This window comes from Lepidochelys kempii, chromosome 12 (assembly GCF_965140265.1).
Source record: "Lepidochelys kempii isolate rLepKem1 chromosome 12, rLepKem1.hap2, whole genome shotgun sequence".
Taxonomy (NCBI): domain Eukaryota; kingdom Metazoa; phylum Chordata; order Testudines; family Cheloniidae; genus Lepidochelys; species Lepidochelys kempii.
Window position 1 is genome coordinate 36,626,278 of NC_133267.1, and position 18,944 is coordinate 36,645,221.

At 49.3% G+C, this 18,944-nt stretch overlaps 1 protein-coding gene and 1 long non-coding RNA gene across 3 annotated transcripts in view; one reads left to right on the forward strand and one right to left on the reverse strand.

Annotated features, from left to right (window-relative positions):
• On the reverse strand, positions 1 to 16,367 carry LOC140896392 (uncharacterized). The gene is made up of 3 exons (XR_012154538.1): positions 16,282 to 16,367; positions 14,944 to 15,024; positions 1 to 297 (listed from the first exon to the last, which is right to left on the reverse strand). It is a non-coding gene; the product is annotated as an uncharacterized lncRNA (long non-coding RNA).
• The window catches only part of GINS2 (GINS complex subunit 2), an 11,296-nt gene continuing 8,615 nt past the window's right edge, over positions 16,264 to 18,944 (forward strand). Inside the window, exons 1-2 of one of the 2 annotated variants that reach the window (XM_073308119.1) lie at positions 16,264 to 16,773; positions 17,728 to 17,842. In XM_073308119.1, coding sequence (XP_073164220.1) covers positions 16,684 to 16,773; positions 17,728 to 17,842 — 205 coding nt within the window. In that variant the 5' untranslated portion in view covers positions 16,264 to 16,683. The remainder of the gene's footprint in view (positions 16,774 to 17,727; positions 17,843 to 18,944) is intronic. The other variant, XM_073308118.1, reaches the window with a different exon arrangement.

Sequence of the window (18,944 nt, forward strand, 5' to 3'; positions counted from 1 at the left end):
GGTGTTTATTTCAACAGTAAGATGATCAGAAGTGATTAGAGCCAGATTCCAGAAGACTTCCAGCTTTGGGAGGTCTGGCTGGTGTTTAGCTCCCATCTGTGGGACTACAACTCCCAGTGGCCAATTCTTAATGTTGTTTTGTGTGCCACATAGAAATGATGAGCTGTACACTGAAAACCACACTCACCTTCCCCAGGGTCTTGTTCCATTATTTCCTAGCAAAATATGTCTGGGCTTCTGTGAGGGTTTTCCACCTGTCTCCTGGGTCACTTACAGTGGTTCGCACAACAACTGGACCTAAACGGAATTAAAACACAAATAAGGCGCTTTGCATGTTCTTGTCTTTTGTTGTTGTTGTTGTTTCTTTTGCTTTTTTGGTTGCATTTCTATTTATTTATTTATTTTTAGACTTGGTAGTGAGTAAGTCTGCTAAGGAGCTGAGAGGCACTGAAAAGTATTATTGACAAACATACACATATCACTTTTCACAGCAGACTTACTCAGCCCCAGCAAGCTGGGGGACAAATTAAGCCCTGGATGGGAACATGGGTGGGGAGGCAGCAAAAGCCAGGGGCAATGGGGGAATGGATGGGGTGCTGGGGGAGGCGGCAGGGCCAGCAGTGATGTCGAGGGTAGTAAGCGTGGGGCCAGCACCCGAAGCTGGAGCCTACCGCCACATGCCCAGAGCCCACAGCCTCGCAGCTAGGAGCCCCAGCCCGCCGCCCCAGGGCTGAAGCCAGAAGTCTGAGCCCCACTGTCCCCAGGAAGGTGGGGAATTCACACCAGCTGCCTTCTCCTCTGGCATTCATGGCTCCACCAGGGGGCAGGGCCCAACCCCTGCTGGCAGACCCTGGGGAGGAGCTGCTGCTTCCCGCCCCCAATCACCACCCAGGAGCCTGTGGCCGCAAGAAAAGCCCCGGGTGGCTGTGTTTGAGAAACACTGCTTTAGAAGCTGGTCATCTTAATCTAAGGGGGAGTGCACTGGATTGGGAATCAGGGGATCTGGATTCTATTCCCAGCTCTATCCCTGCCTTGCTGGGTGACCTTGGACATCTGGGCCTCTGGTTCCCGTCCCACCCTTTGTCTTGTGTATGTAAGATGTTCAGAGCAGGGGCTCTGTGTGTGGGGTGGGGTGCTCAGCACAGTGGGGTCTTGCTGTCAGATGGGTCCTGCTGGTATTACTGTGTTACAAATCAATTAGGGCAGGAATTACTCTTAAAGGAGAATCGGAGTGGTAAGCGTGGGGCAGGCTTGGCTTCCAAGGGAGAGCAGCTGCTATGCTTTGTTTTCAGAAGCATCCCTGGCAAAACAGTCAATTGCGTTACAAGATGGGGAGGGAGAGTTTCCGCAAACTCCCCCATGCCTCTGTTCCCTCCCGCTCCCCACGAGCAGTCCCATCCCTAGCACGAGGTTTAATTAAAGAAGGGGGTGGGTGCACTAAAGCCTGGTCTGCACACGGCTTTTGTACCGGTATAACTGTCCTGAGCAGGGGTGTGACTTTCTGTTACCGAGCTGGTTAGATGGGCACAACCCCCTAGCGTGGACCCAGTTAGACCAGTACAAAGATGCCTTCCTATGCAGGGATAGCTATACCACTGTGAGCACCTCTGGCTGCGTTTGTACAGCCCCTAGCACAGCTGCGGGTGGGATCGTCTATGATGGAGGCCCCTATGTCTTATTGCAGTGCAAATAAATAATGTTCATTGGATCTCCTGCAAGGAAGGGCCCTAGAAATGCGCAGAGGATCAGAAAATGATCCGTTGCCTCCTGACTCTCCCCAGCCCTGCCCTCCCCCCAATTTATCTCCCAGCGAGCTGGGCTCCCCCAGATGGCCCTGACTCTCTCTCTCTTTCTCATCTCGCTCTCTCAGGCTTTAAATCGTGTGTGAGCAGTGGGAGCACCCAGCCCCCCGTGGTGAACAGCAAACACCTGAGAGTCCCGGCCATTATCATCACACCTCCTACCCCCACGGGCATGACGCTGTCCAGAGATGCCAGGCAGTCAGGTGAAGATCCGGCGCGCAACAACTGCTGAGCCAGATGCTGTGAGACTAGGAGCAGCGCAGCATGGGAGGCGAGCAGCGGAGGGCGCATGAAAGAGCAGGTGCTGTTTCACAGGCACCGGGAACAGCTTGCATGGGAACCCATCTGTGCCGTGTGTTTTCCCCTGTCCCTTCCCCCTCTCTTTAACAGGGTTTATTAAAGATTCATTAATGGATCTGCACACACTGCACTACTGGGATTGTCACACTGCTCCGAACTCCAGCAAGCTGTGGCATGTTAAGTAATTAGCCAGGCAGCTCCTCTCAGGGAGTGATGGAGCAGATTGATGGCTGGGGTGGGGGAGACGGCCGCACTGCTGCATCACGGTGATTTGGAGGTGGCTTTTCCGGCGCGGGCCCAGACTGCAGCCTTCCCTTGGCCATTCAAATCACCATAAAAGGGCATGGCTGGGGCCGAAGCTAAATCAAGGGGCAGGCGCAGGGAGCATTCTCTGCCCTGGTCACCGAAATCCTTTCTGCGGCTCCTTAATAGATCGGGTTGTTCTCGTGGATCCTCCGTGCCATCAGTGAGGCAGCGGGATATGCGTTGCGTCCTGCCCTGATGGAAGCCGAGTGGCCCAAGTTTTGGCTGGGCTCACCATCCCGCAGGCTGGCTGGCAGGGTAGAAAGGTTCCGCTTCGAGTGCCAGATCGCTGCGGGGAAGACACTGAACATTTTAGCGGCAGGCGACTGCTGTGCTGCAACCCATAGGCAAGGCTGGTGGCTCCCGATCTAGGAGAGGAGCGCAAGCTGGGATGGAAGGGACAGATCGCTGCCATCAGGTCGGAGAGGCCGGGTGCCAGCCCTCTCCTGGTGGCCAGGAGGTGAGCACTCCAGTGCTTGACATGGCAACATCTCACCAGAGCCCTGTGTTCACGGGAAGGACCAGGAAAACCTGACCTTGGCCCTGGCCGCCACCTGAATGGGGGTCGTCACAGGCCTTCAGCTGCATGAGCCCAGAGATGACAGGAGCGTCACAATGTTTTCTGTACCAAGTTCATGCTCTGGCATTTCTGATGTACCAAACCCAGGTGGCCAAAGGTGGGGGAATCCCAGCTAGGTTTGCAGGGAGGAGGGAGGTTTGGATCTATTTGAGGAGAGGCAGATGCAAGCCGCTGATGGGAATACAAGCCTGCCATCAGTTTCGGTGTGTGGCAACCTTGCTTCCTTGATCACTTCTTTCAGCATGACCTGAGCATGTGCCCTGCTGCTCTGTGGGGATAGGTACCAGTAGCCCAAGGAAGAGCCCATCTGAGCTTCACAGAGTGGGGAGAGGAGGGAGCTCTTTTGTGTATCATAGAATCATAGAATATCCGGGTTGGAAGGGACCTCAGGAGGCATCTAGTCCAACCCCCTGTTCAAAGCAGGACCAATCCCCAACTAAATCATCCCAGCCAGGGCTTGGTCAAGCCTGACCTTGAAAACCTCTGTGGACGTTGCCTAGGGGATTTGGGCTACTGGGACCCCTGCCCATCTGGATCTGCTGGCCCAGGCAGCACTTTCTTTGCTGCTGGAAGTGGCTAGATTGGGATGCTGCCGACTGCAGTTTGTGCCTCGAGCCATCGCCCACAACCCCCTGGCAGGCCAGCCTGATCGAGGGTCTCTGAGGGGTGGGGGCATGGAATCCCTCCTCTCCCAGAAGAGTGAGCGAGGCATGGAGAGCCCTGGTGCAGCTGGGCAGCCCTTCGCGGTTGGCTTGGGCGCTCATGACACCTGCGTGTCCTTCACTCTTTCTTTGCCAGCACGTGGGCATGCAGCGTGGGGAGGGGAGCAGTCGCACATAACTGTGAGATACCGTGGCAGAGTCGCGGTGAGATACAGCGGGGAGAACAACCTGAGAATTCCCAGTCCTGACAAAGGAACTGAATTCACCAAAGGGTGGAGTCTGCTGCCTCTAGGGGTGGGGGCCATCTGTCCCAGTCTATGCCACCAATGCAAGCTGGTCTCGTGTACTTGTGGGATCCTAACCATGTCATGAGGGTGAATGGGCATGTTTTAAAGTGGACTGTCTTGGCAATATTTTAAAAAGGGCTAGGAGTGATTTATAAGGACTTGTTATTTTATTACAAATAAAGATCTCTTTGCCCCACGGTCTCTGTCAGATTGTCTGTGTGGAAGACCCCGGCACTCCCTTGCTCCGGCATGCTGTGTCTTGCCTCATCAAAGCAGCATCCCAGGCTCAGATATGGAACTGGTCCCAAATCTGAAACAATTACGCTCAGTGACCAAAGACAGGTGTGTTATAAAATGGGTGCACAGCTCCAATCCCTCCCCCAGCTCTGGCTGACTGCAGAGCATGTGGCGATGGACTCATGGTTCAACATGTCTCCTCTGTGCCTGATCCACGGAAGGGGGAGTCTGTTACAGCGCTCAGCGTGCCAGCCTGGCTCTTTAGCTCAATCCCTGGCAACTCATGCTCTAGGGGTCCTCTGTTCAATCCCTGGCATCAGTCAAAATGGCAGCCACCACAAAAGTGGCCCTGTCTTGTCTTCACGTGGGAAGCTGAAAGTAATGTGGCTGATGACGAAAGGGACACTTGTTTTGCTCCTAAGGGTTGCCCAGGGCAGAGCTATAGAGACTCCAGAATGGAGCAAGGCCATGGAACTGTCTGCGTTGAGACAGAAAACATGGAGAGACACGGGTATACAACCAAGTCCTTTCCTTTCACACCTCCAAGGGCATTTAACCTCACCCTGGGGAACGTTCCCTGCTTGGATCATCACAATGGAGCTTGTCTTGGCTGTTCTGCTCTTCCTGTTTGCTGAACTCTCCACTGGGGTCAGCTGGAAATGAGCCCATGGAGTGAGAGCGGAAGATCAGAGTTAGGACCTGCCCCAGGAACAGAGTGGAATGTTACTGGCCTCCACGCGCACTGAACTCCCCAGCATCCAGCAGGCCCTGCCAGCTAATTCACCCTTCTGAAGACTTCCCATCCTTTAATGTCCACTCCCCCTGTACCTCCTCCGTAGCAGCGTGGATTTGCTTTCGTGCTGTGCCGTTGCAGCCTCGGAACCCTATGGTGTACTCCTGGGGCCGCTGGCAGGCAGTGCCATGCCCTGCCAGAATGCCCTGGGAAGAGGGCGAGATGGCGGTCTCCACCAGCACCGGTGCCGACTTCTTCTCAACCCGGGGGGTGCTTGACCCCCTCCCCGCCCCAGGCCCTCCCTCCCACTCCATCCCTTCCCCCAAAGCCCCACCCTGCCTCTTCCCGCCCTTGCGCTACCCCTGCCCCCACTCCACCCCTTCCCCCAAGCTCCCAACCCTACCCCGACTCTTCCCGCCCCCTCCTCTGAGCGCACCCTGTCCCCGCTCCTCCCCCTCCCTCCCAGTGCCTCTCACCCTCCACAGTATCAGCTGTTCCACGGTATGCAGGAGGCACTGGGAGGGAGGGGGAGAAGTTGATCAGCAGGGCTGCTGGCAGGGAGGAGGCGCTGGCGGGAGGGCCTAGGGGGGAATTGGCACCTGCTAATTTTTTCTTGTGGGTGCTCCTACATTACAAAATAACAATCTCAGAGACCCAGTTATAGCGTGGTTGGGTTCTGCAGTGTAGATGGGCCCGAACCATACTATCAAATTGTGCTACTGCCTTGCTTCGTGCAACTGGAGTACGGTTCGAGGAGACAACTGTGTCCCATCTATTCTACAATATGCAACCAGAAAGCTGGGGGGCAACTGGGTTGTAAATGGAGCCCCTAATAGGTTTCTTTTTACAGTGTAGCTGGGCCCTGACACGGTACCAGAGCCTCATTGGTCCCTGCCGGAAGAAAGAGCTCAGTGCTGTACAAAGTTCTACAAGCTGAGTGTACAGAGCCACATGAGGGCAGCTGTGCCCATCACCACTAATGTGCAGGCACAATGGAGCATGCCAAGTCATTAGGCAAGGGAAGGAGCTCCACAATAGACTTAGGGAGATGGAAGCTCCCACCTTCCCTGACATACCCTTCTTGGGGCTCATTACTGGAGTGCAGCTGTCACCTCAGCCAGGGAAAAAAAGTATCGGCTTTGTCAAACAATAGGTCCTAATTGGGCTGGAGACCCGCCAAAGTGTAACAGTTAAAACACCCATGCAAGGGATTGTGGGTGGCGTTATGTAAATTTCATAGAGGCTGAAACAACTGTGCCACAGTGGTAGAGATGAGGCCCCTTAGAGGATGAGAGCGTCAGCGTTGCCTGCATGGACATGAATCACGGCCAGCCGCTAAGTTCAGACAACAGGACCCTGCTGTCTGTCAGGAGCCCAGCGCTCACTGCACTGAGTGCAATTCTAACCCAACTGCTATTTGCTGTTAGCAATGCATTTGTTGGCTAGCCATAGTTGCTGGGCTGCAGGCTGCTGCCTGGGTTCAACACCAGGGAGTTGCACGTAGTCTGGTTAGGTCTTTGATTGGGGGAGGTTCTGGGAACCTGCAGCTGCTGCAGCCGGGCTACAGTCAGGGAAGCACCTGTGACAAGCATCAGAGTAAGTAAAAAGGATGCTGTGCTGCCAGCGTAGCTGATCCAGTCTCTGTTTGATGGCCACTCGCAGCATGAACCTGACTCATGAGTCCCTGAGGCTGCAACGCCTCTTGCTGTCAGCAACTGTGCTCATGTCTTCCTTGGATTTCCATTCACCTTTCCTCCTCCCTTTTCTTTCAAATCTTATGGTGCCCATAGCAATGGCCAGTCACAAGCTGTGGGTGAAATGAAGGGAGAAAGGAAAGGCCTGGGCTGCCCTCCCTCTGCCAATGTCTTAGGAGCCTTATAATGCCAGGCTTAATATTGAGTCTTGGCACATGGCCTGGAGGAAACAACCCTGCAGACTGACCTTCGCTTCCCAGGTGCATCCTCAGAAATTTGCTGATGTTCCCAGTCTGAATCAATGGAAATTTTGAGTGGCTTGGCAGCCCTGCTGATTCCTGTGCCCACGTCGGGCTGTGTTCTTGTCAGCTCTTGCAAGCTAAGTAAGGTGGCTGACTCAGTAATCCAAGAAGAGCAATGAGGTACAATGTTGGTGATTCAGCCAATGGCACTCTTTCCTCTGAATTAGTGATGAACCAATGCCCCGGTGTTGTCTTAGGAAATGCCCTGCTGCCGGAGGTGCTGTCCTTTCGCAGACACACAGAACCAATCTCTGACATAACAAATCCAATGGTAATTTTGGTAGGAGGAAGGGGTGTTAGTCCTGCCTGGGTTTTGCCATTCTGTTTCTCTAATTTCCTCTGCAGTTTCAATGAGATGCATAATTCTATTTCACTTGCTGTCCAAACTTGTTGGCATAGTTTTACCAGGAGCTGTTAAACCACATCCATGTTCCACCCCAGTGATGGGTGCATTTCAGCAGTGGATGAAGTGATTCCCACGTATATACTTTAGAAGGTGTAATGGGTAAAGTTTTTGAGATCCAAGCTACTCTAGAACTACAAGATACTATGTATTCTGATCAAACCACGGTGCATTTCCCTTCTCCAGCTTTTCATGATCAGGGACACTTGCATGGGAACAAGAGCATTGTGTCTTAAATGTCTGATGGCTCCTGTTCATTCCTCGTGTGATTTCATGACCCTTGATGGCATCATGAATGTGAGTATTGTGATGTTCCCTAGGATTGTTGAGACTCCACTAGGGAATAAGCTGCAGTCATTACAAATTCGGAAGGCACTAAGAACTGTTTTCCTGCACGTGTTGTAACTGTAAAGAACAAGGGGGAGAAATGCAGAAAATAGACTCCTCTGTAGATACAAAGCTTATCCTTGTTTTCTTTGGCTTGTCAGCTGTCATGCACGAATCCATGGATGCCCTGAATTTCAGGCTTCTACCCCACTTTTGTGCTTATCTTAAGAAACCTACACGAAGTGGATGCTGCAAAGAGCTCTTCAGGTTTCAGAGTAGCAGCCATGTTAGTCTGTATCCGCAAAAAGAAAAGGAGTACTTGTGGCACCTTAGAGACTAACAAATAAATTTGTTAGTCTCTAAGGTGCCACAAGTACTCCTTTTCTTCTTCCAAAACAGTTTCCCTATATTGTCATTGTAGCACGCCTCACAGTCTCCATGTCGGTTTACAGCCGCTTTATAATGAAACTCCTGGGTTTTTACATGGGTGCTCTTTGGAGCAGGGGCTGCTCTTGCTTTGTGTCTATTCAGAGCCGGACACAATGTAGGTGCTGCTAGAACCAAGGAGAGGAAGGGTGGTGCCGTGATCAGAACAGGAAGCTTGTGGGTTAGGAGATGGGGATTCAATTCGCTGCTCAGTCACAGACCATCTGGGTGACTTAGTCTCTTTGTGCCTCAGCATTGCTGTGCCTCAGAGAGGTGTTGTAAGAATAAATCCATTATAGATTGGGTGGTGCCCAGACCTGATGGCAATGGAGGCCATGTAAGCACCTTAGCCAGAACTAATAAATAATTAATAATACTTGGAACCAGTTAGCATCATATAAACACTAACTAATCCCAATTTCAACACAGTGTGGATTTATTATTCTTATTTCACAGGTGGGTAAAACAGAGGCAGAGAAGTTAAGTGACTGGCTACAGAGGGAGGGAAGGAGTGGGATTAGAATAGAGACATACCTGGCTCTCAGACCACTACCCCACCCTACCTCTTTAAAATAAAGGCTGTGCCTTGCTTCTCTGACGCGTGCCTGTAACTCTTTACTAATTCTTTGTTTCTTGTCTAGTTACAGGGCCGTGGATCTCTGAAGATCTGGCTGCTCCTGCTGGTGGAGGGAAATGTATAGGTGAGTGGTTCTTGTTTTAAAGGGACAGTGGTAGCTAAAGGAACAGGTGCCTGCTGTGTTCTTAATCATTAGACCGGAATGGCGTTCAACCCTGCCAAAGATGCTGTATAACCATCCACTCTACTTCTCTCAGGAAGTCCCCAGTTTAGTTCCCTCACTAAGGCAGGGTTATCTGCTACTTCTGCTTGGTTGCCTTATTAAAGGGAGTTGCTGTTGTTGTTGTTATTTATTTGTATTGCAGCAGCATCTAGGAACCCCAGTCATTGACTAGTACTAAGTGCTGTACTATTTTATTACAGTTAGTTAACATAGGAATATATATTATTTATTTGTTTTGTGGTCATAACTAGAAGCTTGGGCCTCCAGTGCTAGGTGCTATACATACATATACCAGAAAGATGGCCCCCACTCCGCCCAGCTTACAATCAAAGTTTAAGATGAAATAAATGGATGTGACAAACTGATGTGTGTGTGGGGATATCACCAAACAACAATTCTAAAGGATAGAACGCAAAGAACGCACAATAAGACAATTGTAGGTATAAAATGCACTTACAGGGTCACTCCATATAAAAGTGAGTTAAAACTCCATATCTGTGTATTAATATCTTTGACTCTAAAACCTGAGTTTTAAAAAAATCTAGGGATTTTCAACAGTGTTGATCAAACTCTGCTTCTGCTGCATCCCATGGTAAAGCTCTCATTGACTTCAGTGGCAGCAGAGTTAGGCCAGTGCTGTACGCTCTTGAAAATCCGGCCCCATTTCCTTTACCATTTATTTAGAACATGTTGGCAGTCCAACACAAAAGGCTCAGCCTGCTTCCCCAGCAAAAATGAATTCCACCTGTGATCACTCAGCTCAGAACCACTCCAAACCCTTGTCACTCAACACCCCCTTAATCAAAGGCCTGCAAAAAGAAATAAGCCTTTTGCCCTGCACTTGTGCCCTATTTGACCAACCAAGAAATCAGATTCCAGAGTCATGGATCTTCTGCTGTCTCTGTTCACTTTTTATGCCTCCTTGTTCAAGCTGAAGGAAACTAAGCTCGTTGGTTTCATGACCTGGTTCTAGTCAGTTTCACGTTCAGATTTTTACCCATGACCCCAGAGCTGCAGCAGCACAAGCGAACGAAATGCAAACCCTACTCACACCGACGTTTAATAAAAAACATTCAGACGTGGGGTCTAAGCAGTTTAAGTGTGTCCCACTAATGTGCTTTGGGGAGAATATTGGTGGCATTCTGTTTGTTTTTAATATGAAGAGCAAAATGAACTGATTCCAAATGGCACTAACAGGGAAACTAAGTAAGTGGCATGACAGAGATCATCCTGTGAACATTAACATCTTAAACATAATCGCAGGCTGGGTCTTTCCACCCTGACCCTAACATTACACATAAAGATCCTCCACATCCCATGATGAGACATGGGGTCTTTGCTACCAAGAAACAGAATTAATCAGAAACCTACAGGAAAAGTGGAGGAAGAGTGTGAAAACAGATGGAAATTTAATTTTTTAATGACAGCAGCAGATGGCAAAAGACACAAAAGTGTATTCACACCATGTCAGAGCCATTTATAGACTGCCTGGCACTGCCGTAATGCATTCCAATAGGGTTTAGATTATTGCTCTCCTGAGACATGCAGGCAATTGGCTTTCGAGTGAAATTGTATTATTTTTCTTGCTGCAAATTCTGAAAATAAAAGTTTCACTGTGATTACCGAGGTGCCCTTAAAGTCACTGATAGGTAAATGGTGGAGTAAATATATTGAATGAAATTGAGTGTGCACCTCCTCCCAATGCCTATGGAGAGAATATTCTGACCTCAGAGCTTCACTCTCTTCCCACAGTGGCTTTACACCATCAGAAGGCTATTGGCTTCAGTGGTATTACCCTTGATCTACAGCAGCCTAACTGGAGAATCAGGCCTGCGGTAACTGCAGTGAGAGATCTAAAGGCACAAAATGTGGGCCTTTTGAGATCTGACTCTTGATCTGCATTTTGCAAATTTGTCCTGACATTTAAAATAGGTTACATCAGGAATCGGCAACCTTTGTCACGCAGCCCACCAGGGTAAGGCCCCTGGTGGGCTGGGCCGGTTTGTTTACTTGACGTGTCTGCAGGTTTGGCCGATCACGGCTTCCAATGGCTGCGGTTTGCCGCTCCAGGCCAATGGGGGCTGAGGGAAGCGGTGCGGGCCGAGGGATATGCTGGCTGCCACTTCCCCCAGCCCCCATTGGCCTGGAGCGGCAAACTGCTGCCAGTGGGAGCCGCGATCAGCCGAACCTACAGACGCAGCAAGTAAACAAAGCGTCCCGGCCCGCTGGGCTTACCCTGGTGGGCTGTGTGACAAAGGTTGCCGATCCCTGGGCTACATTAATCCACCCAGATTTGGACACCCCTGAACGTTGAGGTGTTTGAAAGCCAAAGTGGGATTTTGGAGCTTAAGTCCATCTCTTGTGTTTAAATCAAGACAGAGCTGAGTTATGGAGTTTGGATCTGGAAATGCACTGGAATCTGAGCTTCTCCTAAGTCTGGATTGCTGAACATTTCAAATGTAAAGCTGGGCTTCTTGCCCTCTCACAGCCCATTTCCTTGTCCTGTTTCATCCTGCTATTGTGATCAGCACAGGCCTGTATGCCTTTCCCATGGATCGAGCAGCAGAAGCTGCTGTGACTGTCAGAGGTAAGGGACCTTCAGAACAAAGAGCTTCACAGAGGACATCTCTGTGTTTGGGATCTTTGCCCCTGTGTAGCTATCCCAATGTAGCTCCACAAGTGCAACCTTTCAGGGTAGACACGCTGCACTTGTTTAAATCAGGGCTTGCACTGGTGCAGCCTCCCCTGATTAGAAGCTGGAAGCACTTTGAGTCCCACATATGCCATATTTTGAGAGTTCTCTGCATCAGAGTGACTTTAGAGCTAGCAGAACCCAGGGCAGTGCTTACCTAACACAATCTCTTTGTCAGTTACTCTTTTCACTGTTTCAGGTTTGCTCCAGTATTAGAGTTGTTCTTTAAACCTGTGAAGATCAGAGCTGTGAGAAATCTGGTGATTACCATTGCTAAGGGTTGCATCATGAGTCTTCTGTGTTTTGATTTCCGGGGGCTGGGGTTTGCACCTGAGTTTTACTTTGAATGCAGGGGTTCCAACAAACTCAAAATGTCAAAAGCAAACTCAGGCAACATCATTGAGTTTTGCCTGGTTTGGGGCTGAAATCATGGCTCTTGCACTAGAAATACATAGAGAGATGGAGAAAAGCCAATGACAACCATTTCCAAAACCAAACTCGCATCTGGTTTTGGTGTTGCCAGCCAGCGCTCATATCTGGTGTTTTTCTTAAAGTCTCAGCTCCTGGAGACTGGTGGTTCCATCTTCTATGAGAATCACTATGAAAGAACTCCCTTTAAAACAAGAAGTAAGTTTCTAATCCTGATTGTTGTGGAGGAGAGCTGAAAAATGTGATGTCTAACGGCTCAGAAACCAGGAAGTTGATAAAAAGGACTGCACGTGTGTTAGTGTTAAAAATCTCATGATTTTTAAACCAATCGCATGTTTTGGGGCCTGATTCATTTTTTTTTTTAAATGCTTGGGGTTAGTGATATTGCTGACTCCAAGTGCAATTGGCACTATTTGGTCCCTCCTTGTTGGCAGGCACAGCAAGGAAGCCAAGGGTGATCGAGTGATGGAGACTGAGCTGCTTTCTCACCCCCAACAGATGGTTCCCCCAGTCAGAAATGAGACACCTCGCCAGGGGCAGCTTGCCCTGCCAGTGCCACTCCCAATGCTGTCCCTCTTCCACTGATAAACAGAGGCCTGAGGAGCTGCCCGTCTGGCACTTTTCATACACACAAAACTCACTTAATTAAAAAAAAAGCCCTTAGGGCATCATAAAATATCAATCAATAAAAATCAATCAATAGGAACCATTGGCAGCTGCTGCGAGTAAGATGGCACTTCGATTTATTTTTTATGGGAAGGGGGTGAGAGCAGAGTGAAGGAAAATCAGACCCAGACATAACAAGGCCTTTGAGTGACAGCCACAAAATGGGATTATTATCATCCTGCAACTGTGGTGCTATCATTTTTCATTTTTATTCATGCAATGTAGAGTGGTTTGGCTTTCAATGCTACAGATCCTGGTTTGGGTGAGGGAGAGAATAACGGAGTGGTTGATGAGGGGTAAGAAGAGGAAAAGTGGCTCCCTGGGAAAGACTTTTTGTGGGGAAACACAGTATACCTGACACTGGGTCCTTTTTATTCTTCCCGTTGCATCAAGGTTGCTGCTGTTGCTGGGACACCACGGAGGCAAGACAGAGAAATAGGTGGTGTTTTGAACAGGATTGCAAGAACACACCATTAAATAGATCTGTCACTGCTAATATTGTTTGAAGGCTTTCTGTTTCCATGACAACCTGACAACCTAACAGCCTGGCTGACAGTGCTCTAAATCACTCTGGGATAAAAGCCTTTTATTTTTTTCTTTCCCCTGCATAACTTTGGACATTAACATCTTCAATGTGTCTTGACAGTTTTATTTGTTGTTTTTTTCTTAGAATCATAGGGTTAGAAGGCACCACAAGGACCATATAGTCTAACCCCCTGCCAAGACGTAGGATTTGTTGTGTCTAAACCATCCAAGACAGATGGCTATCCAGCCTCCTTTTGAAAACCTCCAGTGAAGAAGCTTCCACAACCTCCCTAGACAGTCTGTTCCATTGTCCTACTGTTCTTACAGCTAGAAAGTTTTTCCTGAGATTTAATCTAAATCTGCTAAACTGTAGTTTGAACCCATTGCCTCTTGTCCTGTCCTCTTTGGCAAAAGAGAACAACTTTTCTTCATCTTTTTTTATAGCAGCCTTTCAAGTATCTGAAGACCACTGTCATATCCCCACTTAATCTCCTCTTTTCCAAACTAAACGTACCCAGTTCCTTCAGTTTTTGCTCATATGGCTTGCATTCCATCCCTTTGATCATTTTTGTCGCTTGCCTCTGAATCCTTTCCAGTTTCTCTACATCCTTTCTATACACTGGAGACCAAAACTGGAGACAGTACTTCATCTAAGGCCTAACCAGTGCCGAGTAGAGTGGTACTATCACCTCCCATGACTTTCATGCTATGCCTCTATTAACACAATCTAAAACTGCATTTACTTTTTTGGCAACAGCATTGCATTGCTGACTCATGCTGAGGTTTTGATCTACCATAACTCAGATCCTTCTCAGCAGTGCTGCTGCCAAGCCAGTTTTCCCCCATTCTGTATTTGTTTTTTCTTCCCTAAGACGTTACATTTGTCTTTGTTTAATTTCATTTTGTTGTTTATATATATGTATATATAGCCCAGTTCTCCAGTTTATCAAGATCCCTCTGAATTTTAGCTCTATCCTGCCAAGTACTGGCAACCACTCCTAGGTTTGTGTCATCTGCAAACTTGGTCAGTATGCTCTCTATATCTACATCCAGGTCATTAATAAAGATGTTAAACGCTGGAACCAGAACAGATCCCTGTCAAAAGGCACTTGAGACCTCCCTCCAATCTGACATCAGTCCATTAATAGTTACGTTTTGTTTGCAGTTGTTTAACCAATTGTGTATCCTCAGAATGCTGGGAATCATTAAGAAAGGGATAGATAATAAGACAGAAAATATCACATTGCCTCTGTATAAATCCATGGTACACCCACATCTTGAATACTGCGTGCAGATGTGGTCGCCCCATCTCAAAAAGGATATATTGGAATTTGAAAAGGTTCAGACAAGGACAATAAAAATGATTTGGGTTATGGAACAGCTTCTGTATGAGATGCGATTAATAAGACTGGGACTTTTCAGCTTGGAAAAGAGACGACTAAGGGGGGGGATATGATTGAGGCCTATAAAATCATGACTGGTGTGGAGAAAGTGTTATTTACTCCTTCTCATAACACAAGAACTATGGATCACCAAATGAAATGAATAGGCAGCAGGTTGAAAACAAGCAAAAGGAAATATTTTTTCACACAACGCACAGTCAAACTGTGGAACTCCTTGCCAGAGGATGTTGTGAAGGCCAAGACTATAACAGGGTTCTAAAAAGAACTAGATAAGTTCATGGAGGATAGGTCCATCAATGGCTATTAGCTAGGATGTTCTTATGTTCTCTTAATAGTAGTTCTGTCAAGCCCACATTTCTCCAGCTTACTTACCACAGTGTCAGGTCAAAAGCCTTGCTGAAGTCCCGGTATATTATGTCCACTGCATTCCTCCTATCCACCAAATCAGTCACACTGTCAAAGAAGGAAATCAAGCTGGTTTGGAATGATTTGTTCTTGGTAAATCCATGCTGTTTGCTAGTGATTACCCCTTCATCCTCCATTCTTAAACACATCCTGATTGCTGTGTGTTTGGAGATGGTTTTTCTTTTTAATTAACAAGTGATGGGGAGAAGGATCAAGATCAGAGGTGAGGAATAGTTGAAAAATCCCTCCTTAAAATACTTCTCTACTGTGATGCTTACAACATACCCAACAATGATTGTGGGCAGGCAGGCAGCTGGTTTGCTCGGACTGCTGTTTTTCATGCTGATTAATGCCATCTCTTTATTTCCTTGGGCTCAGCCCGGTTGTCTATTGTTGGCTGTGATCTTACACTAGAGCATAAGCTCTTCAGGGCTGGGACTATCTGTTATACATTTGTACAGTGCCTAGTACAATAGGGCCTTCGCCTCTAGGTGCTATCTTATTAATATTAATAAATCAAGATCCCTTCTCTGTCCAAGACACACCACTGTCACAGATAGCGATGGGAAAACAAAGCAACAATTCCATAAACCTGCAGTTAAAGAAATACAGAGCAAAGAGTCAAATGCCTAAACCAAACTGGCGAAACAGATTGCAGGCTGTGAATTGCTCAGACATTATGGTAATGGGGATTGGGGACCATATAAGATCTGTAGAGAGGTGAAAGGCAGCAGAGGATCTGGAACTTAGATCCTCCCACTCTCACTGCTTTTGGCATCTACAGCAAAGTCAGGTGTTTACCTGCAGCGTATCTGTACTTGTGCAAACCTTTAGCAGAGCTGGGAGCTGTGCGGCAGAGGTGTAAACTGTGCCCCATGCCTAAAACCCCAGGGTAGGCCAGGGCTGAGACTCAGGCTCTTGGCTCTCAGCCCGCTCAGGGTCGGTGCCAGGTGTGCCAAGGCCCAGTGGAGCACAGCTGCACGGGTGATGCTGATTAGGAGGAAGGGGAGCAGAGCACAGGCTGCAAAGGAGAGAGATGGCTCTGGAGTCCTGCAGCCGGCTGGAAACACGGGGCAAGCGGCCCAGGAGGGGAGACTGGCCCCTAACCTAAAACATCTGGAGTGGGGGCTGGAGAGGGCAGAACAGGAGGCAATGGGACTGGGGGGAGCTCCATCTCCTTGGGGCCGGGACTCCGGGGCCGGAGGGGAATCCCCCGCGGGAACGCGCAGTGCGGGGTCTATGACACACGGTAGGGCGGGCTCAGCCAGGCTCGAAGACGGCAGCGGGCCTGAGTCACTGCCTCACCCTCTGGGAATGGGGCCTGCACGGGCCGGCGGCATCCCGCGGGGACCATCCTCCCTCAAGGGACCGTCCTCCCGCCCAGCTTGAGGACCTGGGCTCAAGAGCGTTCTGATTGGCTGGAACTCATTCTAGCCGCTCAGCCAATCGCGTACCACGATGAATGTGACTAAGCCAATCAGAGAGAGAGACTATAAATCTTCATAAGCCAATCAGAGCCTCTTTACGTGCGAGCCCCGCGTTTAACCCGAGATCGGGAAACCAAAGCTAGCTTCTCGCGCCGCTCAGAAACAGGCAGCGTCAGGCGAGGGGGCGGGGTCTGTCTCCCTCCCAGCCAATGGCAAAGGGTGTGGACGGGCGCGCGCGTGCCGCGAGATCCAGTTCTGGCGGCGGCGGCCCCTCAGGGCCATGGATCCCGCCGAGGCCGAGTTCCTGGCCGAGAAGGAGCTGGTGACCGTCATCCCCAACTTCAGCCTGGACCGCATCTACCTCATCGGGGTGCGGGGCCGTAGGGCCCGGGGGTTAAGGGGCCGGACCGGCGCGTGTTTGCGGGGAGGGGGGTAAATAGGGGCCGGGGGCAGGGCCAAGCGGGCCGGGGTGGGGGCTGGGCTCTCGGGTGTCACGGGGCCGGGGCCCTGACGGAGGCAGCTGGGAGGTCAGGGCCCAGTTCGGGGAACAGCACTGGGGGGCGCCCGCAGTGGGCTTACGTAGGGAAGCAGGGCGGGGAGATGGGGTGGCCCGGGGCTCGGCTGCGGGGAGGGGATGGCGGGGAGATGGCCCTGGCCCGCGGGCCGGGGCCGGAGAGCCATTTGGGGCTGACCCGCTCCGCAGTGGGGCTACTGGCATCCTGATAGGCGGCAATGGTATCTCTATAGCCTGCCGCCCATCACCATGGGGTCTGGGCGCCTGCCAGTAAAATCCATAGCGATACCAAAGCCAATAATGGAGTAACAGCAAAGTGCCCAGTCGTGAACGTTACGTTACCCTCCTGGCTCTTCCTAACCTCTGCATTCCCTTTGGCTAACTGCCTGTGAGCCCAGATCCCTCCTGCAGCGCCAGGGGGTAGAAGACTCACCTGCACTTACTGCCCTACACTAGTTGTTCTACGGTTAAAACATCTCCCATTGCCCACCCACAGCCAAAGGGGCTACCTTTCAGAGATGGGAGAAGTAATTTTCATATATAGCTTATGAAACCCTTTAGGATAGAAAGTGTCATCAAAATGTAAGTAGTTACTGCTAAGGGGAGAGAGGAGAACTGTGCTGGGATCTGGGACCAAAAGGAGGGGTGATTTCAGTTGGCATGGGGTGGCTTCCCTAAATCTACAGGAAACTGTTGATCCTTCAGCAGTGTGAGGCTGATGAAGGAAAACTAGATTTTCAAAGAGGTCACAATTTTCCCTGCTCTGTTATTTCTCCTTTCCTTATTTTCATACTGAATTTCATTTTCCAGGGGGATTTGGGTCCCTTTAATCCTGGCTTGCCTGTGGAAGTGCCTCTTTGGCTAGCTGTTAACCTAAAACAGAGACAGAAGTGTCGGCTAATACCTCCTGAATGGATGGATGCTGGTAAGGAGAACAGTAGCCTACAGATCTGGCATGGACTTAGCCAGGCTGCAGGGCTAGTGGGGAGTCCTGAAATACAGGAATTGGACCTTTGCACTTTTCCCAAGGGAAAGTTGCAAGGACAAATGGAGTTATGGGAAGAATCGTTGCTGAGATTTTTGAGACCTAGCATGGTTTTAGACCAACAAGGTGGGTGAGGTAATGTCTTTTGTTGGATTGATTTCTGTTGGTCCAAGAGACAAACTTTCGAGCTTACACGGAGCTGTTCTTCAGGTCTTGTCTCTTTCACCAACAGAAGTTGGTTCAGTAAGAAATATTACCTCACCCACCTGTCTCTCTAATATCCTGGGACCAACATGGCTATGACAACACTGCAAACTAGTGTGATTTTTAGCATATCCTTGTTTTAATTTTTAATCTGTGTAGTTAGAATATATTCTTATTCTGATACATAAAATTGGTTTCAAATACTGTGTCCCCGTTCTACCACTGGTTTCAGTGTGATCTTCAGCTGGCCACTTCACTGTTCTTGGCTTTATTTGGCCACCTGTAAAATGAGAATCATACTTGTCTACCTCAGTGGGGAGATTTGTTTGTAATAAAAATGCAGAGTATTGTTATAATCAAGGCAGGGTCTGCTGCCTTTTAGCACCTCTCTTTTTCTAGCCTCATCTCTATGGAAGAGGGTGTCTTTGGAGAGCATAAAGAAGTTCTAATCTCCTCATTCTCCTTTGTCCCTTGAAGGCAGTTAGGCGCTGAAGAGATTTTACCCCAATGTGATGTATGTTCCTCCCATTAGAAATAAAAATCCTAGCCCCCTCCATTCTGCCATCTTGAGAGAAATGTATAGTTGAGGAGGGCAGGAAGCAGGTAATGATGGAATTTCAGGAAGAGTGAAGAGGCTTGTGTCTCTAAACATTCTCCCTTTTCCACATTTTCCTCATTCCAGAGAGTGCAAATCAGTGAGCCAAAATGTTACTTGGCAGAAAGGTTCCTTTTTTGGAGGAGCGCTCTCTCCAGTCATGTGACTCCTTCTCTCCTCATGTCCCAGGTGGTGACGGTGATTCATCCTTCTAACCATGTTGGACTGAATGTTTCTCCTCAG